At 51.2% G+C, this 23684-nt stretch overlaps 4 protein-coding genes across 5 annotated transcripts; 2 read left to right on the forward strand and 2 right to left on the reverse strand.

Moving 5' to 3' along the window:
* The first annotated feature begins 285 nt into the window (after positions 1 to 285).
* Positions 286 to 7500, forward strand: LOC100907910 (protein 5NUC). Its single transcript, XM_018641458.1, has 9 exons — positions 286 to 444; positions 3934 to 4127; positions 4677 to 4814; positions 5268 to 5508; positions 5611 to 5799; positions 5949 to 6152; positions 6309 to 6731; positions 6882 to 7079; positions 7197 to 7500. The coding sequence occupies exons 2-9, from the start codon at positions 3939 to 3941 to the stop codon at positions 7385 to 7387; spliced, it is 1773 nt and encodes a 590-aa protein (XP_018496974.1). The 5' UTR covers positions 286 to 444; positions 3934 to 3938; the 3' UTR covers positions 7388 to 7500.
* A 6560-nt stretch (positions 7501 to 14060) lies between these two features.
* Positions 14061 to 16929, reverse strand: PGAP3 (Per1-like protein PGAP3). The gene is made up of 7 exons (XM_003748515.1): positions 16749 to 16929; positions 15878 to 16010; positions 15578 to 15730; positions 15352 to 15476; positions 15093 to 15229; positions 14766 to 14967; positions 14061 to 14662 (listed from the first exon to the last, which is right to left on the reverse strand). The coding sequence occupies exons 1-7, from the start codon at positions 16910 to 16912 to the stop codon at positions 14509 to 14511; spliced, it is 1068 nt and encodes a 355-aa protein (XP_003748563.1). The 5' UTR covers positions 16913 to 16929; the 3' UTR covers positions 14061 to 14508.
* Positions 16930 to 18635: 1706 nt separating this feature from the next.
* On the forward strand, positions 18636 to 20131 carry LOC100908050 (SNARE-associated protein Snapin). 2 transcript variants are annotated; one of them, XM_003748483.1, is made up of 4 exons: positions 18636 to 18761; positions 19349 to 19494; positions 19586 to 19659; positions 19770 to 20131. In XM_003748483.1, exons 2-4 carry the CDS (start codon positions 19372 to 19374, stop codon positions 19939 to 19941), a joined length of 369 nt encoding a protein of 122 aa, XP_003748531.1. In that variant the 5' UTR covers positions 18636 to 18761; positions 19349 to 19371; the 3' UTR covers positions 19942 to 20131. The 2 variants fall into 2 exon arrangements, with proteins under 2 accessions (XP_003748531.1, XP_018496979.1); XM_018641463.1 differs by lacking the exon at positions 18636 to 18761 and having other exon boundaries at positions 19146 to 19494.
* Positions 20132 to 20134: 3 nt separating this feature from the next.
* On the reverse strand, positions 20135 to 23642 carry LOC100901422 (aladin). The gene is made up of 10 exons (XM_003748516.2): positions 23568 to 23642; positions 22993 to 23159; positions 22569 to 22856; positions 22245 to 22450; positions 21972 to 22170; positions 21678 to 21846; positions 21418 to 21586; positions 21189 to 21320; positions 20930 to 21008; positions 20135 to 20498 (listed from the first exon to the last, which is right to left on the reverse strand). Exons 2-10 carry the CDS (start codon positions 23122 to 23124, stop codon positions 20349 to 20351), a joined length of 1524 nt encoding a protein of 507 aa, XP_003748564.1. The 5' UTR covers positions 23125 to 23159; positions 23568 to 23642; the 3' UTR covers positions 20135 to 20348.
* Between the last annotated feature and the right edge of the window lie 42 nt (positions 23643 to 23684).

A 23684-nucleotide genomic window follows, 5' to 3' on the forward strand; every position in this document is an offset into this window, starting at 1 on the left:
TGAATTCATTCACCATACGATGGAGCTAAAAAGGGCAGTATGCGCTATCGACCATCGGATGAAGATAGCTCACCAATTTCAGTACTGCTGATGGCTTTTTCAATCATCTGTCGGCATTAGGCAGAACAAAGAGAGTAGATTTATCAATCAAACTTATCAGGAAATTGTTTTAATTCAGTATCGGCGCTCAGCGCGAGATTCCCCTTTTCCAACAGCCCGTCTCTGCGTCCTCTCCCGCTCGGAGAGAGCGAGAGAAAAGTAAACGGCCGGCGTCAGAGCCCGGCCGGACAAAGAACTCCCGTATTTCTCGACTCGTTCGTGTGAAGACGAGACGTTCAGCCACAGCAACACACTAACCACCGACGGAGTTCGTGAATTGTTCGCTCCTCATCCAGGACACACCGCGTGAGCTGCGGATCTTTCTAGCGGACCGTGAAATCCAAGGTCAGTGCAAAAATCCGAACATCTCGTTTTCCTCGGTAGAGATGAGCCAAGATACTTTGGCTCCTTCTCGCGCGTATTCTGATCATCACTCCTAGGAGCGTGAACACCCCGCTGATCGCTTGTTTTTCGGGCATATAAGAGGCGAGCGCGGATTACGGACGATGCGCTGGGTAGGGTAATTCCCCATCAATCTCTAGATTGCGTTGCTGGAGACGGGATCAGTTTCCTCACTGGTGCGGACGTTTTGGACACAAAGGTTTTAATCTCCATCCAGGGAGGGCAGCTCGCAGGCTATAGACGGTCTTTCGAGTGCTCACCATCGAGACAAAACGCTCTCATGCCCATCCAGAGCGCTAGATTCATCCGGAGATCATCCTAACAAAGACCGAGTCTAATACATAGGGAAAGAGATTCGAACTTTGTTTCTTGCTCGGAGAAGTATCTTAACATAAGATCCATCCCGGCTCGATGCGTGAGATTGTGGAGTCAGCAGTATTTAGCAGTAGAGGGAACATTGAACTTTCTGTCTCAATCCGTACTCTTATCTACAAGAGGATATCGAGCTTGAACAGCAGGTAAATGGCGCGGCTTGAATGGCGAATAATGAGAGTGAGCTCCCAGAAGTCAGAGCGATATCCCTCCAGAAGATGCGGGCGGAGGAGCAGTTCCAATACCAAAACATCGGATTCTGGCGGATAGCCCGCGCAAGACGGGCTCGGCGAGACACGGGATCCCATAGTATTTTTCTCTATTGGCCGTCACAAACATAACCGAGGCCAAGTTTTTTGCTGAAATGTCTGCTCGGTGAATCTAGATCAGCGCTCCATATTCATACGTACTGACCCACGCCCTGGAAGACGGAGCTTCCCGGCCGTCTCTTTCTCTGGTATCATCTTCGACATGCCGACAAAGGGCTTGTGTCAAATGAGCTCCACTTCGCGAGCGTTCCGCGTTTCCTGTCAGCGCTCGCTGTCAGTCTTCGTCGAGAGACGCTTACGTTCGAGCGGGCATCGCGTCGAATCGACGGCGACTGGCTCCAAGCGGAGACTTCACATAACATTTACCAGGACTCGTGACGAGAGCCTTACTATGTATACTCCGGAGAGACGTACAGCCGCGTCCGGTCAACGGCTGGAGTACCCCCGTCTGATTAATGTCGCCCCATGTCGGGAATCGATCAGATTCGGAAAAATCCGGAGCGAAGCACTTGACTCAACGAACGAATCTCTGCTCAACTTCGACAGTATAATTCGCCTCATTGTTGGATGTTTTTCATAAATTCTCCTCTCCGCTTCATCGATGCTCCTCGGAGAAATTCAGACACGTCGGGTCGTCTTGGCTTCGGAAATTCTCTGCGTCAGATAACTCCCTCATAGCGTCCGACGACGGACCGTGTTGAGGCAGCTGCTCGCGGAAGGCTCGGCTCGTGAGTGAGTGACATCCGGTCGCGCATGTGATCGCGCTCGTCTCGAAATGAGGTTTCTCGTGTCTCTACGCTCGACTACAACGCAGCAAACAAGGCTCCAATGTGCCGCGATTATGGAAAAACCTCAGACTCTGGAGAATATCCACTATGGATATTTCAGAAGCATTCCTATTCTCGCGATTTCCGCTTTCTTTTCGTCTATGAGCTCATTCAAAATGACTGCCGGGACGCGATACTCGTCGTTTGAAACGCGGATACTGGATCTGTCTGAAGAGTGAGTGAAGGAGACATTCTCTGATTCCGCGGTATTACAGCGTGGTCGATCGACTGCTGAGCGTCTGCCAACCCGGTTGGTGTTCCCTGTACTGGTCGAGACAAGAAGAATTGTGCTCCGGAGCTAATCGTCCCAGGGTGTTGATCACGCACTTTCGACACAGGATATATGCTCGCTAAAATTGTCTCGACTCGAGCGGTTGTATCTGATCTGCACAAGGTGTTTCCTCTGGAGCTCTTCCTGTTGTAAACACCTGTGATTCCCTCCTCGACTAAAACGATGCTCTATCTTTACGACGACAGATTGCTCCTCAGTGAGTCCTTCTCAATGGAACTTGGTCTGCTGAATGACCACAGCGCCCTTACTGTCAGTCGTCTGCCGGATTTGAGTGATGGAGTCGCGTAACTCGCTCGAAAGGATTGGCGAGCGTCAAGTGTGCCCCATAAATCGGCGCCGCTTATCTAATCGAAGCGCGACTAGAGTCCGAGCTCGGAAAATTCAATTCTCGAAGCCTTCTTGATGACAGACACCTGGTTCGGAAAGTCGCGTCCTACCGAAGCGGGCGAAATCCGATTTCTGGGTCTGCAATCGGCGTCGATGTGCTCGCGAATCAATTAAATCCAGAAATCTTTCTATGACAGAAAAAATCTTGTTTGACCAGTACTTTCGATGACGGAGCCCTTGTTCATATCTTCGGTTTTTGCAGCCTTAACGTATGGTAAAACTGGAATTATTTCTGTCATTCTGACCAGCGAGCCTCTCTCGCCTGGAAGTGTAAGCGCCGTTGAACTAGCGCGCAGCGTTGCATTGAGCTGTCATCGGGAGTGTAGGAGATTGTCCAAGTCTTGCATCGCGATCCGCATCGAGGGTCAAACGATGACAGCTAAAAGCGCAGCGCTGCATTCCTCTGCTTTCTCATCCCGTCTAGCCCATTTCTTCATTGACTCGCGACTTGCGATCATTGCCTGAGGGGGTCCCTCAATGTGAATCGAAAGTATCCAAGAGACGCAGATTATTAAAAGCTATCTATTCATGCGGCAGCTATCGGAAGAAGCCTCGAGTCGAGCGGTCGCCGCGTTTCAGCTACAGCACTCCGTCTTCGGGTCTTGCACTGTGGATGCTCGACCAGCGAACAAGAGACTCAATCCCGAACGTCTGCTGTCTGAGCGTTCTGGTCCCGATTCTGGTCGACTTGCACACCGAGGGCTGTTGACAAGACTGTCCAGTCTCTTTATCTCCACTCGTTGGCCACCCGTTATCGAGTTGCTTCATTGCTGCTAACATTGAAAATGTCCTCCCCGATTCGACCAATCGTGCCAACCACTGTTGCGCCTATTGACACGAATCTGATCTTCCGCGAACAGAACGCCTTTGTTTCTTCGATTCGCTCCGGACTGTGGACGTCTGTATTCTAAGGGGAGCACGGCATCATACTCATTTCCAGAAACTGAAACCCAAGAGTCATAGCGTTAAGGTAAGGTGGGTGATGTGGGAAGTTGAATCCAGGCTGGCATGGAGATCTCAAAAATGAGGGACTCGTCCCCCCAGGTGAATTAAGATCGTTCTACTAGTCTCGCTCGATCTAGAGTTTATCCAGAGTTTCGGGGAGTTCCCGGTATCTGATTCTGAGCCCGAAATATTGTGTCCATGCAGGGCCGTACCCCATAGAAGTTCAGGTCCTCAAAAATGCATCGAATTCCAAAGCACCGTTCCGGTTACGATGTAGCACGCCTGATGTGGAAGTCATCAATAATTGACCTGCGACTGATATCAGGCAATTCAATTTCAGGCAAGATGAAGCGCTTGTGGCTCATGGCCGCACTGGTCGCGGTGTCGTCTGGAGAAGACTTCAAGTTAACGATTCTGCATACGAACGACGTCCATGCACGAATAGACGAATTCGACGCCGCTGGAAGCCGGTGTACACCAGAGGCATCCTTGAAAGGATCTTGCTACGGCGGGATCGCTCGGCAGAAGTACATGGTAGAGTAAAACTCACGTCTCAGTGATGAATGACTGAATAGAGTGCCAATAAGCCATGTCGTCTTTATGAGCATCATCATCATCAGTGAGCTAGTGTGAGCAGTGAATAGCTGGAACGCTGTTCGCTTGTCGTTGAGTCGGCTCCCCGGATCGTTCCCTGTGTCACTTGTTTCTCGAAGCGATGCTACTTGATAGTCGACGGGAGACCGAGATGGAGCGCAGAAACGAAACCACAGATGTGGAGGCGATCTGAAAAAATACGGGGTTCATGCACAGGTTGGCGAGACCGGTTTTCAATCGAACGGAGTTCGCAGCTCCTTCCGTATGAAGCTTCCGCGATTCGACGTACACGAGACTTTGTTCGGTTCACCCCGTTTCGAAATGGAGTCGTCCGATCCGCGACCCCTGATACGAACACCGCTCCGATGGCTCTCCCAGGAGTACCGGAAATGAGCGCTCGCAATGATCAGAATTATTGACATAGGCGCTTGATGGTGGTTCCCGACATTGCTCTCTGGAGATAGAGTGCTATTATTTCCTTCCTTACAGGTCGATTCAATCAAGGCAGAGAATCCGAACACACTTTTCCTGAACGCTGGTGACTACTACCAGGGGACGATGTGGTTCTACCTGATGAAAGGTGCGATAATCGCCGATACAATAAAGTTCCTAAAACACGATGCCATGGTGAGTGCATTTGGCGGCAGAATTGAATTTCGTCTCCGAGCGGAATGTTGGGAATCCTCATAAAGTAGACACCCATTAATTCGCGATCCTGATTGTTCGTCGGATTCGATGATTCGCCTCCTGAGAACATCGATCCAGACTGCCCAAACTCCCTGTCACTTTACCGATGCTGCAAAGTGGAGCCTCGACGATTCAACATTTAGACAGTCTTTTCTCATGGACTGCGATGCGAGAGGGTTCTCGAGTCAATTTCTTCGAAGTCAAATCGAATGATGTCGCCTCTGATCTCCCCTCAATGCCCTCGAGGCTATTCGATACAGAAACGGCGACTGAGAGCGAGATCTTCGCTCAATTCTCTGCACGCGATGACTCCCAGAACACGCGAACCAACGGGATTCTACTGTGGCACGCGAAAATAATAATTGAGTAACCCGGGCCCGCTCTTATTATCAGACTCTAGGCAACCACGAGTTCGATGAAGGATCCACAGGACTATATCCGTTGTTGTATCGAGCCAAGGAGATCGGGACGCCTGTTCTTGGATGTAACGTGGATTTCTCGAAGAACCCGATACTTCGCAGCTTCCAGCCGCTACCATCGTTGATTGTCGAGCGAAGCGGAGTGAAAATCGGACTTATCGGATTCCTGACGCCGGATACAAACTTCCTCTCAAATGTTGGTCAGTCAACGGAGTGTATCAGGATATTCGGGTCCGCTGTTGGAAATTTCCCGACTTGGAATGATTCCCAGTATGGGCTCCTTGAAGAGCCGAAGTTATGTTTCTGATTCCCTCCAGATAACGGGACTATTCTCACCGATGAAATCGAGTGTATCGAAAAAGAGGCCAAGAAACTCCACGACCAGGGCGTGAAGATCATCATAGCCATGGGTCACTCTGGGTACCTGAAGGATCAAGAAATCGCGGCCAAGGTGCCACTCGTCCGAATGGTTGTCGGAGGCCATTCTCATACGTACTTATCTTCAGGTACTGCGGAAAAGAGCCGCCAGTCGCGTCTTGTTTTCCCTCATAACATACCATCACTCACTGTGGGCATCTCTGTCACGTACCCATATCCCCCCATATTTTCTTCTAAGTTCTGGCTCCGTCAGAATGAGTCAATCTCCAATTTTCAGTGGACCAGAAACAACTTGAGAAAGCCAAAGGTCCGTATCCCACCGTTGTGACCAGAGACGATGGGACGGACGCTCTTGTGGTGCAAGACTTTTGGTTGGGGAAGTACTTGGGATACATCAATGTCTCTTTCGACGAAGCGACCGGAGATGTGCGAAGTTGGCAGGGGGACTCTCCTCTTCTGCTCGACTTCACTGTTCCGAAAGGTAATTCGTAGAATATTTCCCGACTCCGTTGAATGCTGCCGAGGTCCTCTCTCCAGCCCCCGCGCCTCGGGCTTCGAAGACCCCCGACGGTGGTGCTAGAGCTAGACGGAGGCAATAGGGAGGAAGTAAGACTGCAGATAATCGTTTTAATTCCAGATGAAGAAGTGGAAAACTTCCTCAGAAGCAAACGATCGAGAGTCGATGAAGAATCTCTCCTCCTCATCGGGCGGGCGATGTACCCATTATCCGGTGAAAAGGATATTTGTCGCTATGGCGAATGCGCGCTGGGCAACCTACTCGCGGACGCTTTATATGAGTTCTTCCTCGTGAACAGCCACACTCCAGAGTTGGCGGCTGTGAAACCCATCGACATCGCGGTCGTCAACGGAGGGGGCATCCGAGGAAATGTCCCAGGAGGGAACATCACTTTCGGAGACATTGTCACTGTTTATCCTTTTGCGAACGCCGTGTGGGTCCTGCCCATGAGCGGGAAGAGGGTCAAGCAGATGTACGAGAATGCGCTACGGAAATACGACCCGACTCGGATGATTAGCAATGGCGGCTTTCTCCATTCATCGGGTGAGCCTTCGCAAGGTTCCTCGAACGTTTTCAGGAGCTCTCTTCTGTCGATCTGTAACTTCAATCTTCAGTAACGTTCGCTCCGGAGGCTGATTCGTGAATATTTTGTCGATTCGAGATTCACTGATCTAGCGATATTTCGATTCCAAGGCGTTCGTCTCGTTGCTGATGGCAGCAAGCCACCATACGAACGCGTCGTTTCCGTGAGAATCCTGAACTCATCAAACGGAGAATGGGAGGATCTGGACCCTAAGCGTGAATACAGAGTGGCCATGTCATCATACATCTCTCAAGGAGGCGACAATCATGATTTCAAATTTGTGCCGAACGAAAGGATCGACAAACTGAGTGAGTGATTTAATTTTTTCAACAGTTCGAGATGATAATGTGCACTAGAAGCTATCAATACGAGCACGTTTCGAGCTATTCGAAAACTCGATCTAATTTCGCGATCGTTCCTGACAGCGACAACTGACACGGATATCGCGGTGCAATATGTAAAAAATCGATCGCCATTACATCCAGTCGTAGATGAGCGGCTGCGGATCCTCACCAAGGAGGAAGAATCCAAGAACGGGGCAGCCTCGCTTCATGGATCTCTCACCCTAATAATTCTAGTCGGGTCCGCTCTATATCGGGCGACTTCCCTCTTGTGAATAACTGCATGGAAGATATGAGCGACCTTCACGGGCCGATGAGAGTCTCGCCTCCCGAGCTCGATATATTTTGTGTATATTTTGTTCGAAAAAAGTAAAATACGGGGAATCTTATCAAGCAATTCAGAGTCTTCCGGTGATCACAGTGGACCCTCTCGACAGATTCGGCTGGTCAATGGGGCCGCTTACCCGGGCTGAATTTTTCCCTTCTTCTCGTAGGTTTCCGACTGCATTTCGTGAAGCAGCAGATTCGTAGCTAGATTCGTAGATGCTCACGAAGCGCATCAGTGATGCGCCGGAAGATCAGTAGTCGTTTCTCTATATCAGCTTTCGGAACTCACGCCTTCAAAGCGCACAGGACTCATATGAAAGGGGGAACTCCGGTGGGGGTCACACTCTCAAAACCGGAGCGCGTCGAGCCGAGACAACCGGAGCCGAATAACCCGTTGTCATTGTTCAGATGCGGGTGAAATCGACGAGCTGAGGTTCCGTCGATAATCCTACGTAGATGCGGGTCGGAACCGGATGCCGAAAACTGAGTAAGTCGAAGCTGTCGCCGGTCCGCGGATGTCAGACCGATCTGAGCCGATGGAGTCGGCGGGCGAAAATCGAAACCTTTCCGAATCCCCCGCAGGTTTTGAATCTCTCGCGAAGTCGCGACCCGTCTCGTATCCTGTTGTGACTTGCAACACTTATTCATAAATCTGAGCTATGGTTCGATGCACGGCGTACTCCGCGGTATCCTCGTTCATGACGCAATACGAATCAGCGCCAAATCACAATGCACCTCGTAAGAGGGCAAGTCAATATGCACGCTCCTGTCGGCGAGTCCTGTGGGGTCGAGGCCTTCCGGGTCGATGTGAACGTGAACCGGACCGATCGAGCCTTGTATGGTCGGGGAAGTTCCGTCGCCCTGGTCTCTGCTCGAGCCGTCAGACTTCCTCTTTCTCACTGAAGACTCAAGCGGAAATTCACGCGTCGGCGCTTCTCAGTCGAAATCCCCGCGTTGATTTCCCACTCGCGACTTGAACATCTGCCATGTGCAGGAAATAACGCAGAACTCAAACTCCCGCTTCGGCGGGATTCGGTCACCGGTCTCGACGATTATTGCTTCCAGAAGTGTCGGTCGGTCGGTCGACGGATGCTGTGCCCTCACCATGCTGAGAACGTCCGCTGAGCAGGCACTACCGATATAAGCCATGCGAGAGTGGTTGCTGCCCCTGAGAGCATCGGGCGAAATCGAGATAGGGTCTTGTACCGCAACTATGCGATATGCTATACTCGTATGTGTGGTGTCTCTTGGAGTCGTCACCGTCGCCCAGAATTTCCCGCAGCAAGCGAGTGCTTTCTACCCTCAGCAACTATCGCAGTTCAGCCAGCAACAAATCGTGCAAGTCTCACAGCAGCAGCAACAGAATTACCTTGGTTTGCTCCAACCCCCTCGTAGAGGATTCTTCGGCAGAATCAAAGACTGGTTGGTCAGCTTCAAAGGCAAGGAGAACCCAGATCCCAACGACGGAGAAGAAAATCTCAAAAATCAACTACTTCCGACGATGAGACCCTCAGATGACTCAGAGGACCCGAACCAATCTGAAGTGGAAGCATACCGGCCGGGCCATCCGAGGTTGACGAGACGGAGGATTCTCTCGAGAGTAATTCTACGGCGCAGGAAACCACCGCTACGTCGATACCAGATCGAGAAAGATCTCGCAGAAGAAGACCGAGAAATCAGGTTGGACCATCGAAGATTCGACAAGGAACTCCGGCGAGAGAGACTCTATTATCTACGGAACAAGGATCCAAGGGACCCCAACAGTGTACTCCGGGCCATTCCGGACCCTCGGCGTCAGAGACAGTATGGAGTGGCTCCCTCAAAATTGTACAGGAGACCAATGCCCCAGCTCGACTTTGCGTCCAAGCTGACGGGATATCAGGGTGATCGAGTTTTTCCTACAGGCTTGGAAGAGTATTGATCGACAATAGGAGAACTTTAATATATATGTTTAGAGGGAGAGGCATTATATAAATTTGATTTCATCGGAAAGCCGTGCTGTAATCTTTCACATGACTGGCTCCCGCGCTTCTTTCGGATATCATGGACCCATGGCGTATTCTGCGCCAGATGGAGAGTCGACCCATGTCTCGGGGGCAGAGCTTCGAGTTGACGGGTCTCGTCGGCGAAGTCTCTCCGAGTAGAGCAGTGAGCTCACCGATCTGAGGCGCAGCCCTGCAACCTGAAGGGGGGCTCCATTTACGAAACAGCAGACTGAGATTCGATTTCGGCAGACACAGCAGTCCTAAGGCTTCCGATTATTCTGCATGTAGCAGGGTGATCGGTGGGATCGCAGCGGCTCCGAGGCTCCGGACTTACGAACGCCACACGCGCTCTGGGTGTCCTCACTTCATACGTACATTCGAATCCCACTTTGAAGAAACGTCTCGCGATCCCCCGCTGATCCCAGGCGAATTCGCCAAGTCTTCGCTTCGCCCCGCTCAGAACTCAATTCCTCACCCACGATGATCGTCCTCTCGGAATAAACGTGAGTCCGCAGAATTCGGTTGCTAGCCGTCACGCGGTTCGCTCTCTGTCTCCGGTCCGGAAACATCGGGAGAGGGTTCGAAAGAGGTTGTGAATCGTGTTGACCGATGTTCCCAAGGTTGACTTTTATGATCGATATGAATAAAGCTGATCGCGGGTGCGAAAGGGCTGAACTAGCTCGTTCCGGTAGCGAAAGGCTGCGAAGGTGTTTGTCGGCTGGATGACGATATTCCGTCTCTCCATCGTCGGATGAACCGATGTTCGGGGTGAATTTACTCTCCGAGTCTCCAATAATTTGAACCGGAAGTAGAAGATCGAGGGAAACCTTCTCGACCATCAGGGCGCTCAGGTTGCATTGAGCTTCCGCAACGCTGGGAGACTGACAGCACGCACGACGAAGACCTTCTCGGATACCCTCGCGAGCAGGTATAAAAGATCTCGTCAAATTTTCTTACTCTGGTTCCTCAGGCTCGATCCCTGAAACGGTGGCACAATGCGATCCTTGTTCCTCGTCTCCGTAGCAATAGCGATCGCGAGCGCAAACGGCGTGAGCGGGCAGAACATTTCGCAGCAAGTTCCGCCGCAACAGCCACTCGGACCGGTTCAGCAAGGAGCTCAAACCAGGCAAGAGCCCCCCCAGCAGCATGCGCCGGTCGCGCAGGGGCAACCGGATACGCCGAAGGTGTCAGTGCAGCAAATAGTTCAGCATCAGCCACAACAACAGCAGTTTCTGCCGCAGCGGCCCATGATTGAGAGTCAACAACCGCCACAACAATTGCCGCAACAATTCCAGCAACCCCCGAACTTGCAGATGCCACAGCTGGGTCAAGGTCATTTTCAACAGATTCCCAATGGACGGCAGCAACAATTCCTGGCAGGGGCCCCCCCTCTCCGATTCCCAATGATGCCCCAGCCGGGCCCGACGATGATGGCTGGGAGCAATAACGCTGTCTTTGCTCCCAACTACAACATGCAATATGTCGGTGGCCCGTCGACCATTGCCATGGCTGCGAACCCTCCGATGTACGATTTGCGGAACATCAATGTCAAGGAAGTCAGCGCTCTGGTCGACAACGGCCAGCTCCCGAGCATCGATATTCTGGCCGCCTTATTCGCCGAGCACGCTGAAATGCCCAAGGAACTGCGAGAGCTCAAGATCCATCTCCTGGATCGCATCATAAAACACAAAGGTCTGCTCATGAAAGCGCTCGAAACGAAGCTCGACGCACTCATGAAGGAAATAGCCGACGCGGTCGCAGGAAACGACGAAGAAAAAGGCGCGGAGGAAGTCAAAGACGATAGTCACTTGCTCCAGAAAGTCCCAAAGCTGCCTCTCGTCGTCGGCTATGATCCGTTTTTGCAGAAGCCCAAGCCCAGTTTTTTCGGTAGGACTGCGAATTGGTTCGCCAGGTTGATCGGCAGGAAGCAGCCTCCGGAAACGAACGTAGGGAACTACTTGGACAACCAACGAGGGGCTCATAACTCGTTCGCACGTAACGGAGCCGGCTGGGGTCGATCAACGGTTTACTACCCACCCTTGAAGTACTCCTCACACTTAGTGCCACTGTCCTCTGGAGCTCTCGACTTAAAATCGTACGATTTTCGTCCTTACAAAGCAGGCCACCCCAGAATAACGAGGAAGCGTTTCCTCACGCGAATCATCGTGCGAGACAAGGATCGTGCTCTCAAACGTGGCCCTATGAAGAGACGTTTGAGACGGAAACCTTGAGAAGAATATCTCTATAATTTAATGATGAGTAATATATAATGAAGAATTTCGTGCTCTCAAACGTGGCCCTATGAAGAGACGTTTGGGACGGAAACCTTGAGAAGAATATCTCTTTAATTTAATTATGAGTAATATATAATGAAGAATCAAATTGCAATAAAACTCCGCTGAATTCCGCGAGACTCAAGGATTCCCATTTCGGACAGGAACCGCTCAATTCATTCGACCGATTTGCCAGAAGAATTCTCCAGCTTGCGTGAGTTTCCCAGCTCGCGAAAAAACCCAGATGCAGCTGCTCCCAGAGCAAACATACGACGCTAGCCGTGAGGGCGCTTCGCGCCACACCGGCCGTTAGCCTGATTGCTTGAGCGTAAGGATAAAAGGTCTTCAAGAGTTCATGGAAAAGACGAAAGATTGTCTCAAGTTTGTATTGACCTGTCGACCCGGGAGCTAGTGGGCTGCAGCTTCAGTGTCCTCAAATAATACCTGAGCACATTGAGGCGCTTCAGCATCGCGGGTATAGAGTCCTCCGAGCGTATGGTAGACTTGGCCGTGGACTACTATACAGATTGTAGTACTACTATATTGAGATCTGGATGCGGTGATCGGCATGCTCTCCGAAGGCTGGTACAGATGGAGTAGAGAATCCTTGCTTGATACTGGCGATTGAATGTAGCCTGTGAGCTCGCACCAGTGGAGCTGAGGTGAGTGATGACATCATAGTATAGCGGCTTGACATTTCGTAAAAAATAATGATTTCTGGACAAACACATTATTTTCACGGGAAACATGCAGAAATCGGATCAGAAAACGCTCCGAGACGCTGGGACCGCGGTCTTCCCCGTTCGAGAGCACGGTGTTTGTTGACTTTGAACTGATTCTCAAGCGCTTGAGAGCGAGCGAAGCCGCCCATCACCTACGAGAGCAACCCCGTCGGTCTCGGACAAAGAGTCTGAATCAACAAGAGAGACAATTAGAGTGGGTTGTATATCGCGGATTATGACTCGGCGCGGAACTCTGCTAGGCGCCTAAATACACGAGCGCTACGCAGTCGTCATTCGAAACTTCACCGCGATCCGAATTCGGAACAACAAAGTAGAAAGCAAGTCGCGATATCGATTGACTAGGCCAGGTCGAGACCCAATATCCGCGAGGGAGAGGGCCGTCTTCGGGCTGGCGCTCTCTGAAGAACAATCTTGCTCGATTGTGGTCGCTCCGGTTGGTTGCACCCATCCCGCATTGAGGTCGAGCTCTTCCTGGCGGACGAAATCTCCAGCAGTCCAGAACTCTCATTATCTCACCCGCATCTCGAGTTTGGCGGTATCCATCAATAATTTTGCGTGGTCGCATGAAGTTCTCTCTATCCGAGGAAGCGACCTCTGGCGGCACGTGGTTTCTAAGACAATGCTGCTGTCAGCACACTTCATCGCAGTCTCGTGAGGTGACGAGGTCAGGCCCGTGAAGGGATCGTGGATCACCCGCAGCACGGAAAGAGTGAAGGTTTCCCTGATCGCCCGGCTCTCCCAAGGCGTCGAAGCTCTCCTCATGCTCGAAATCCGTCTGTTCGTCTAGTTCAGTACTCCTTGGATTTTTCCTCGGAATTTCCGGAGCCGCGAAGATTCTGGGGGAAAAAGGCCCATCGGCCCGGATCGTCACCATTCGACGCCGTGAGGCCTTCGATGAGCCGAAGAGCCACCTGAAGGATAGCCTAGGCCTGACATGTTCGTGCTCTTCCCCCGCATCATTTACATAGTACTGATTCTACGCTTCGAGCCCCGCTTCGAAAAAATGATTCCATGCTGGGTTCTGCTCCAGTGCTTCTTATTCCAAGACTCTATTGCCGCTCTGAAAGAAGCTGTTGTGAACCTAGTCGTCACGCTAGCCCTTCTCAACTCGAGTGTTCTTCGTTCCCGGTTACTCCAAGGAGATCCCGCGCAGAACTTGCATGCTTTCTGAGGATCGAATGGTATCTCGAGACCCTAGCAAGTATCCCGATTGATTAGCATCTCGAAAGAGATTACGCCGCGAAGATATCAGATTCCTTCAAATAAATGATGATATTTTTGAATGCCTCTTAGATCGGTCCGATACAGCGAATCATTGAAATGTTGCATCGATTCCAGACCGTTGGAGTCCGCTCCGCCAAACATATCCGCCTCCACGGTCGAGTATAGACTGGACGTTGGATATACGGCCGCGGATACACCGTCGGAAGCTCGGGCGGTGCTGCTCCGGGGACTGAATCTGAGACTCGAGCCGCGAACTTCCAAAAGCGAAACAGCCTCCGCTTTGGAACTGTGCACAAACCCCCCATATTCGATATGACGCTTGAATCCCGCCAAACCTCTCCCGGGACGATTGAGAGCTCGTATCGAATCGAAATAAGAGCGACTCTAGTGCTTCGGTATATACACAAGCTACTCTTCATTTATTGAGCACCTGTCCATCGCTGGCACTTTGACAAATGATATGACTCCATACGGAAACTGACCCTGGCTTTTGGGTCGCTCAGGACGATAAGCACATCGTCGCCGATTGGCTGATCGAGATACTCCGATTTTTCCGCTCCGAGATGAATGACCGGTATTGATTCTCGGCACGCCATGAAGTCTTGGAGCCTCGCCTCAAGTGCTATGAGTTCATGGGAGCTTCCGAGATTGAGAGCTAGGAGCTGCTCCTTATTGGAGATTGATATAGTTTTTGCATTATTGGCCAATAAGCTGTGATGAGCACCATGTGCTGCCGCTGGTGTTCAAGAGCGAGAATCTCACTTTTAGAGTCTTTGCATAGCATGGACGCGAGAACTTTGATTCGCTGGTCCTCCCGACCCTCATGCGGAGTCACTGACTAAATTCACTCGATAAGAAAACTGTCGTCCCTATAGTTTAGAACGCTTAGCTCCTTCAGGATTTCCTTCAAACGGGCTAGTCCACGCCGGGCGAGGGTCCGTCGGCTCGGGGTTTCGCGAACCTTCATGCTCTCGAAGCGACAGTCGTCGATGAGAAATCTGCGGAAAGTGAGTTGTTCAATCGAATGATTTGGTCAAGTGGTTCGCATAGTTCATATTGAGCTACCCTGGTGCGCAAGAAGTGAAACGAAGGCACTCTCACCTGTACCAGACTAGCGGCAGGGGAGCGGTTCCCAGATGCCACAGTGAGTGCGCATCGAAAACGTACCACAACGGTGAAAAATCCAGGATTTCCAGCGACGACAGAATTAACAATGAAACCACTACAAACGCACACTTAGCGACATAGGGACGCCGTCGATTCGCCCAAGTCCACAATAACCACATTATAGAATTGATAATCCCTGAAAACGTATATCCATCGCTCACTGTTCTAGAACTGACATGGATGATCTGAACGAAACCTGACTCTCATCGAGCGATTCGAATTTCCGGGTTGAAACGCGATGGATGATTGAATTCCGCTCACCAATAACGATGTTGAGCCCGATGTGATACTGATGATCGAACTTCACATTCATCATGTAATACACATGATAGAGGAAGAAACAAGCGAACGGTACTTGGATGAATCGCAGCAGAGATTCGACTCTCTCGATGGTGACTCTGCGAAGGGAATAATGAATACGTGAGCCGAGTGAATCGTTTCCGCGTCAATCGAGAACGGATCTAAGACCCGATTCCGAACTGGGGAGTATCTGTGAAAGGTTCTCGGAAACTCATCCCACCTGGCGATTATGGCGTAGAGCGAGAACAGAACGATTGAGAACGCTCCAAAGTAGTCCATCGATTCAGTTAGGTAAATATCTCTTGAATGGAATGCCAGCGACCAGAACCAAGCGTTCATTGCGAGCTGTTCAAAGCAAACGATTAGCTGAAGGAATCGGGCTCACTCGATTGCTTCCGGTTGGAGACGAAAACTTCCTTCGGCTCTCCTCAACTAACGATACTCACGTAAGCCTGGCACTTCCAAAGTGCGTGAAATCGATTGTTCGATGAGATCCGTTTGTTGAATTCGCTCCACCCGTAGAAGTTGGCCAAGAGGTTCAAGAGAGAAAAAACCGCAGATGCCGGCTCTTGTAGTCCGAACCAACGGACGAACGGCCACTGAGGGGAGGGGGAATCGTTCATTCGAGAGAATGTGTCAACCCATGCGACATGCGAGTCTTGCCTCCTCCCAGAGCCAATCGCGAAAAAGACTAGACTCCGGCTCGGAGCTCTGGGGATCTAGGAGCTCTCAAACTCTGAACTCACTTTTCCCCGAAACTGAACACGCTCCTCGAAAGCTTCAAAATAATCTACGGCCTTCCACATACACTGATGGCCGCATTCATCCTCGCAGTCCCAGCCCAGCAATTGAAGATGCCAGGGTTGCGTCCGATGAAATCTGAGAGGGGATCGAAACAAAGCATTGTTACTTGACTCGACATGGCGGCATCGATCCGTAGAGCGGGGAGCTCCTATTCCGCCATAGATCGCATAATAATGGAACTCTCTGCGCAAACACAGGGACGCGATCACGCTCGTTCCGCCTGGTTGATTGACCTGCTGCGTTACGCCGCTAGTTTCAAACTACGAAACTCGGAGCAGGCCTCACGGAAACACTCAGGGCACAGACACGAAAATGACGTACTTGATCTTTCTGTGCGACTCATTCTAATACTCCGACCGAGCGGTGACACGAGCTGGGATCCAACACGATATCGGACACAAGATTGAACTGACACGTTTTCAATCTCCCGGCATAGGGCTCGCGGGAATTCATGATACCTTCGGCTTCCAGAATCGAATCGATTCTGCGGATCCGGCGCTCCAGGGTGGCTCCCCGTTTGACCGAAAGAATTCAACAAGGCTTCGTAGGTTGTAGCAAATACTAAGGTCGGACCAGCACAACGACGACTTGCTCCGGTCAAAATGCTCGCCTGTATATGTATGTGTTTTGAAGGAGACGTGAGCCAATGATGACTCAGCCAGAATTTCGATGCTCCAACAGAGCAGCAGAATTCCTCATTTTAATGCCCTCCGTAGAAACAGAAGTCTATGCGGAAATCGCGGAGTCGCGAATGAGCGAATATGCCACGCCATGTAGATGCGAGAACGAATCTCCGGCGTCAGTGAGACTAACCTGCTCAAATCGCTGTCCGTGCTGCAGTTACCGAAGAAACAGTGATGTATGCATGCCATGAAAATGTGCGATTGATCCCCGAATGAAGCTTCCACCACCTGCCCTGAGGAAACTATCAAGAGCCCAATGGCTAGGAGAAGCTTCCATGGCGACGACGTTGTCATCACGTTGCCAATTCCATTTCGATCTGAAAACGGAAGAGACCATGTACGCACGGAAGTCGTGTGCTCGAGACTCCGTCCTGCCCGTGCGGTCGTTCTAATGGATCTCGTCGAGCGAGGAAGCCGAAGATACCTATGTATATGCATCCGGGATGCTGCCGAGTGGAAGAGCTGGCTGTGGAACAGAAGCGGAAAAGCTCATATTCGTGGAAGTTCAGAGCCTCGATTTGATATTTTGTTTTTTTTGGTCTTTTCTGCCCTAGATTGCTGCATGCGGTCATAATCCAAATATTAGGGCTTCCACTGAGCGGTTCCTGGCGGCGTTGTTGGTGGAAAAGTAGAGTCTTTCCCTGGATTATCTGACGCGTTCATTCCTCCTCCTGGTATCTACTGTTGACGTTCAACAGTTAGCATTCATCTCCAGAAGAGGCGTCTCATTGAGGCGAAAGCTCCCGAAAAATCCTTACCTACCGGCTTGATATCATATCGAGCGTACCGGAGAACCGTGCTTGGAAACTATGCGAGGATCTGCGCCTTCTCCAGAAAAACAGGGGAAAATGATCGCGTTGACGGCATCGCTCTCGCTGTCACGCTCTTACATGACTGGTCCTCCCACTTAACGTTCGAAGAACGACGAAATCACCCGAGGGGAATCCCATTTGCGGGTAATATCGCGCTTTGCCACGATTCCTCGAGTAAAACCAAGATGCATGATTTTAACGAATGTCACCTTCAGCGTCGGACTGCAGCGTGGAAACACTCAATCGCCGGAACTCATTCGATTCATGGAGTTGCTCATGGTGTAAACGAGGGATTTCTCGGTGTCAATACTCCGTCGGGGATCTCGTGATTTCCGACAATCGGAAAATGAATCTTCGCGCTCCGCTCGGCTCAAGACGGAGGATTTTTCCACAAGGCCAACGATTCCGCCGTCAGAAAACGGAGATCGCGAACATCCTATTAGTCTAGGGGCGCGCTCCATCCGAACAGAGCTCTAGGTGATCCTGGAGAGGCGGACCGCGCGGATCGCGATCGATATCTTCTGGTCGCGCTCCTCTCTCCAGGAATCGTCTTGGCTCATGTGTATCCTGGATGAACTCGCGTGCAGATGCGGAATCTCATTTCGCGTCTGTATTCTGATTCTCGCATTGACTCTCCGGGAACGACCGATGTACACAAACGGCAGACGAAGTGAGAGGCCCCAACGTACACTTCGACGGGACTTCGGAGCGGAGCGGCCCTCGGCCGCTCGGAATCCGTGCTCCGCTTGTCCGACGAACGGAACCTAGCTTAGGGGGAGCGAGCGGGAACGGTGACCACCTACCGAGGTTTCCACTTCGAAGCGTGCTCGACAACTTGGCCTGCAGCAAAGCGGGGCCATAACACGGCTGCCCTTACTCTTACTGAGCGCGGGTAGCGCTCATCATCATCTCCTCCTCCGTGTTCTCTCTCCGCGCCGTCGCTGCCACGAACGAGCAGCAGCAGCAGCGCCTGCTTTCTCCGTTCTGTGAGAGGGTAGAATGCGGACAGAAATTCTGGAGGTACCGGGGCTTTGAGCATCGACGGAGGAGGGGAATTGCTTAATCGACTTCACTCTCGGGCGGATTCTCCTCAATCTTTCAGATCCGAGGGGACGAGTCCATTTCTCGTGCGACACAAGGATCTCGTCGCTGTTGGAGGGCAAGAGCAATATCAATCCGCGGCGGTTGGCAGGCTGGCTACACTCGTTGCACTTACGCTGAACTGACGGCCGAGATCATCCGTTTCCGGAAGGTTCACTGATGTCCTCAAGACTCCGTGCTTTCGCGCGATAATTGAAGACACTGCTGTTCGTAGTTCTTAGGAGGTGAATGTGAGTAGGGTCGGCTCCCCTGAATGCGATTTTCTGATGAAATTCGATATAAAGTCCACGATAGCGATCAGCTGATCGGCGCTCTGACAGGAGTCCGGCGAATCGAGTGCTGGAACTATCAAATCCCTGGCTAGCCAGATAAGTATCGGATGATATTCTATCGGATGATCAAGACTCTCCATCAAACCTCGAGTCGCGCTTCACTCATTCTCTTGGAGGTGCGGGGGTTCATCCGGCGCGAGGGTGTCCGATTAGGAGCCTCGATATCTTTGATATTCTTGATCTCCTACAGATAAGATATTTTTGGAACTTTGCTGCTCCCGCCGCTCGAGGTCTTGCTCTCCCGCTACAATGGCAGGATATGAGCGCAGATTCCTTACAAAGCGTCTGATGGATGCTCGTGCACCGGAAACGGCGTCTAGTGGTGCGACCATTCTTGAACGCGAACCGACTCCCCGTTGCGTGTGCTTAGCTCGCGAGTCCGGATGAGCTGAGCCCCGAGGAATATTTTCGGCGGAAGGCTCCACGGGCGGAGCGGCGGAATATCACGAAGAACTCACCGGAAATTCTGTCACTCCCTGCTACAGGTGAACATTTCATCTTAGTCACGATGAGTGGAAACGCTTCAAGTTCCGACCAAAGCAGTGAGAACATCGACGCTCTGACTGAGGGTCTCACTACTTTGTTGACGCCGTGCTTGGTTCAAATCGAGCAGCAAGTGTTAGAGACTCGGGTGAGTTAGTGGTTAGCTTCGGAAACACAAAATATTCGAGGTACATGTTACGCTGTCATTCCTGATCTAAGACGAATCTTTCTGGAATTAGAAATCTCAGCAGTTGTTGGGCGAGCAGATCGACCTCTTATCCGTTGAACTTCGCCGGATCACGGACAGCACACGGTTGGTTTCGTCTCTCTATGTGTGTGAATATGTCGCTCGGTCAACCCGCCTGGGGACGATCGTGTAACTTCGAGCCCTCCTGATTCTTTGTGTTCTTCATCTTTCCGCAGAGCATCTCCATTGATCGACTCATACATCAAGAAACTGCTCGCGGCTAAGCGGAAGATCATCGTCATCAATTCAGTCTTGCAAGCTACGCAAGAGAGGGCACATAAGTTGCAGGAGAACATCCGTAGGGACACTGTTAAATATCAAGTACAGTTGGACACCATGGCGTTGTGAAGTGATAAATCAGAACTTGTTCACTAGAAAATGTACAGATTACGTATAGGATGAGTTCCGAGGACTCGTGAAAATCCAGAGATTAGGAATCGAGACTTCCGCCAACCTACTGTGTCCTCCGACTGAGCAAGCGAGCAAGCAATACTCGATTTGATGAATGGCGAAGAGCGAACAACAATAAAGGCAGTTACCGCGTATATTCTTTATTCATTTATATACAGAAGGCTAAAATGTCCTCATTCGCGAATCAACTGCTGGACACCTTACGGGGCGAACTCGGATCATCCGGTATGGAATAACATGTCCATACCAATCACCGGGTACCTGTTCTTAAGTCACTAAGGAATGAGTGATCCATGGGTCCAGACTGAGTCCTACCACTATCAGCAACATCGACATCACCATACCTAATAATGAGCCCCAGTGCTTATCCGAGATTCGTCAGAGAAGTCCCCACTCAGCTCACTGACAGCGTTGCGACTCAAGACGACTGAGCGGTCTGCGGCAGATATTTCGAAGTGCATCTTTATGTGCTGCACGTGGCCATTGGACCAGCACTGAAAGGAAATTGCTCGCCATTTTATTACTTCCCTAACGCATATCCCGGATAATTGACAGCAACGAATTTCAGAGTGCGTTTTCATGATCATTTGTCGACCGATCTCATACACTGAAGCGGCAGCGTGGTTGATTCATATTGATATGTGGCATCTCTCCCCGGCGAAGAGCCGCAAAATTTTCTATATCGCATCCCCTCCGTATCGATGGTTCACAGCGATAACGCGCGGGGAGATAAAATGCCAGACTCAGTGTCCGCAAGTTTATAACCCTCGAAGTAGTTTTTCTCTCCGAGAGTTGATACACAAGTGGTCAACACTACTGCTAACCGTTCAGTGAAGAGATTCGACAACTCAGACCTTTTACAAAACTCATCACTAGAGCGGATTTCGAGAATTCATCCGATTCCTGGAGCAGGAAAAGCACCTACCACACTGAGTAGAGCTCCTTCGTCGTGCTCTTCGCAGAACTTCATGGCTTCCGGAATAGCGGGTCCTCTGATGTAGCCACTGGAAATAGGATTCGGATTTAGTTGGCCCGCAGACTACTCACAGCTCACGGAATTCTTCTCCTGACGAGTTTCCGATTCGAAACTTCCGGGAATCTCTTCGGTGCAGAGGCTGTGACTGCCATTGAATCGGAAGGCTAGAAGGAATCTGCATGAAATCGAGTCCGAGAGTACAACTCACAGTGGTTGTAAGTCGAACAGGGGTTTGATTTTCGTTTTGAAAACTGCGATGAGTCGCGTGTTTGCTTTAAAAGCGATCGCCAGCCGCTGGGAGTGCGGATCCCATTCCATGAGAGACGCCTCACCGGAGACCCTAAGGAACAAAAAGCGCGAAAAATGAACATATACCGTGAAGATTGGCTCTCGCGCCCGAGCGCGATAGGGAGCTCAGTTTCTCGCGCTTCTCTTACTTCTCGGGGTGTCCTTCTAGTTTTATAATCGGCCGAGGCTGTGGCACCGCGGCCATCGGTTCACCGACGGGGTTCAGGCTGACGTGGTAGACGACGGCTTTTCCTGCGACGGTGTACAGAAGATGACATCCATCGTAACTCCAGCAAGCCGCTGTGACAACTTGTGAGGCTGCAAAAAATATTTTTCTTCAGGTGAGATCGAGGTCCGCTGCAACGACGCCGGCCCTTGACAGCTTCCGTTAGGAGATACCGTAGCTTACCGTAACACTGGGCGTCCCATACGGGGTTGCCCTCCCAGATAGAGAAACCTCCGTTCGGAGATGGGGCAAATATCCGATAACCGTCCCGAGACCATCGGAGCAGATGAGCGGACGGCAGGAAGGAGAAGGTCGTCAATGCCACGATCTCTCCAGTCGCTGGACTTATCATCTATGAGGATGAATCAGTAGCAAATGAGAATAGAATATCGCAAGAGCGAGCAAGCATTCTATTTTCTTCCTGAATGGAAGAAACAGAGTTTTTGTGTCGGTGAGACTCGAAATCCCCTCACGTACCACTATGTCGCCGAATCTGGCCGAACAAGCCGCGAGAACATTGCCGTCCGGATGCCATGCGAGTGAGCTTATCAATCTGCCCGGGAGTAGGACCGAGGCTGAATGCATGGTTGGAGTCTTCACCGTGATCGCCGCAGGAATGTTCCACAGGACGAGACCTAACTCACCTCCGACGGCGATTTGACTCCCACTGAACGGTCTGTAATCGGGCGACATTATTTCTGGATCCCGAGAATCAGGATCGCTTATCGGCTGTGTCTACGCGACTCTGACCTGAACGCGACCGACGTTACTGCTTTCTGCTTCGGGTGTCTGAGCTCTGAACTCGTCGCGCAGTTCTTACTGTACAAGATGACCGAGTCATTTCGCAGCGCTATGGCTAGTTTCTTGGTTCCCGGATGCCAGGCCATTGCTCGCACGAAGCCCGAACTCCACATGCTCACCTCCGAGTATTTCGAGCAGATCTCGTCCGTGCTCAGCTGAGAAACATACGAAATGAGCTCGAACATTCGTTCCCTGCTTATCATGATTTTCGTCCAGGAGCATGAGAGCAGGAGCTTGCCAAGGCTCCTACTTGAGTCCTCTGTCCGAACTCACCTGCAGTTGAGGGAAGACCAATCCACGCAAAAAAGCGAAAACGTGGCCGGCGAAGTGGTAACTATTTAGAGCGCAGCGTGCCGGTAGGGCCAGGACTCTGAGCGGTTGCGTCTGCACTCCCGAGATGTGATCGAGGAGTCCGTAAACTCCGTGTTCACTGTACGATTCCCAGAGAAGAGCCAACTGGTCACTGGTGACAGGTCGTATAATATGCGCTTTCGCATTCAACGGTCCCGAACAGGGTCTATTGAGCTCGTCCTGCAGCCGGATGAGGGACATTTCGGGGAACTGAAATAATCGAGCGTCGACAATATCATCCCTCTTTTCCGCATGGGGACAAGAAACTCCGGGAGACCTCCAACCAGCCAACGATTGAATATGCTTCCGTCAACTTGAAGGGGTGGATTAATCGGAATCCACCTACCGAGTCTTTGTGGTAAGCTTGAAGAAGGTTCTCTGTCTCTTGCTCATTGTAAAATCGTCCCTCAGCTTCCTCGAGCGTCAACAGTCCTATTTTCGGTGCAGGTGGGAACTCGGCCAACGTATAAATCCGCATCTTCGGAGGATCCCAGACGGGCTTGGCGCCTTATACTGTAAGAGGGGAGGAACTTGCACTGAGCAAAGACTGGAACCGAGCGAGCAGCGACCGAGGAGATAATGGAAGACACCGAGCGCATGGGCTTCCGATGAGCATCTGTTGTCACAGTTCCTCCAGGCAAAAGAGGATCATCCTTGTGCTGCCATGACGACTCTGCGTTCTGCCGGTAACCAATCAGCCCAGAGCATTCCGTGATCTCGGAAAGACGTTGGCAAGCTCCTCGCTAGTCTATCACAAAATGAGACTTTCCCCACGGCCGTGTTCCCTATTCGGGCTCCAGCTGATATTTGAGTAAAATCACCGGCTCTTACTGCTTCCTAAGCTCGGGAATCGTTGGTTTGGAGCGCGCTCGCGAGGGTGGGGGAAGATTTGCTTTCTTTCCTCGTAGAGAGAAGTGTCACCTTGTGAATTCAGCTCGAAGGAGCTCGCGGTTCCAATCCTGTTTGCTGCCGGTGGCGCCAAGAATACGACAGACCACTAGAGCTCTCTCTCCTCTCGGGATTGTAAGCAATCGTCTC

Source organism: Galendromus occidentalis, unplaced genomic scaffold, assembly GCF_000255335.2.
Source record: "Galendromus occidentalis unplaced genomic scaffold, Mocc_1.1 scf7180000077533, whole genome shotgun sequence".
Taxonomy (NCBI): Eukaryota; Metazoa; Arthropoda; class Arachnida; order Mesostigmata; family Phytoseiidae; genus Galendromus; species Galendromus occidentalis.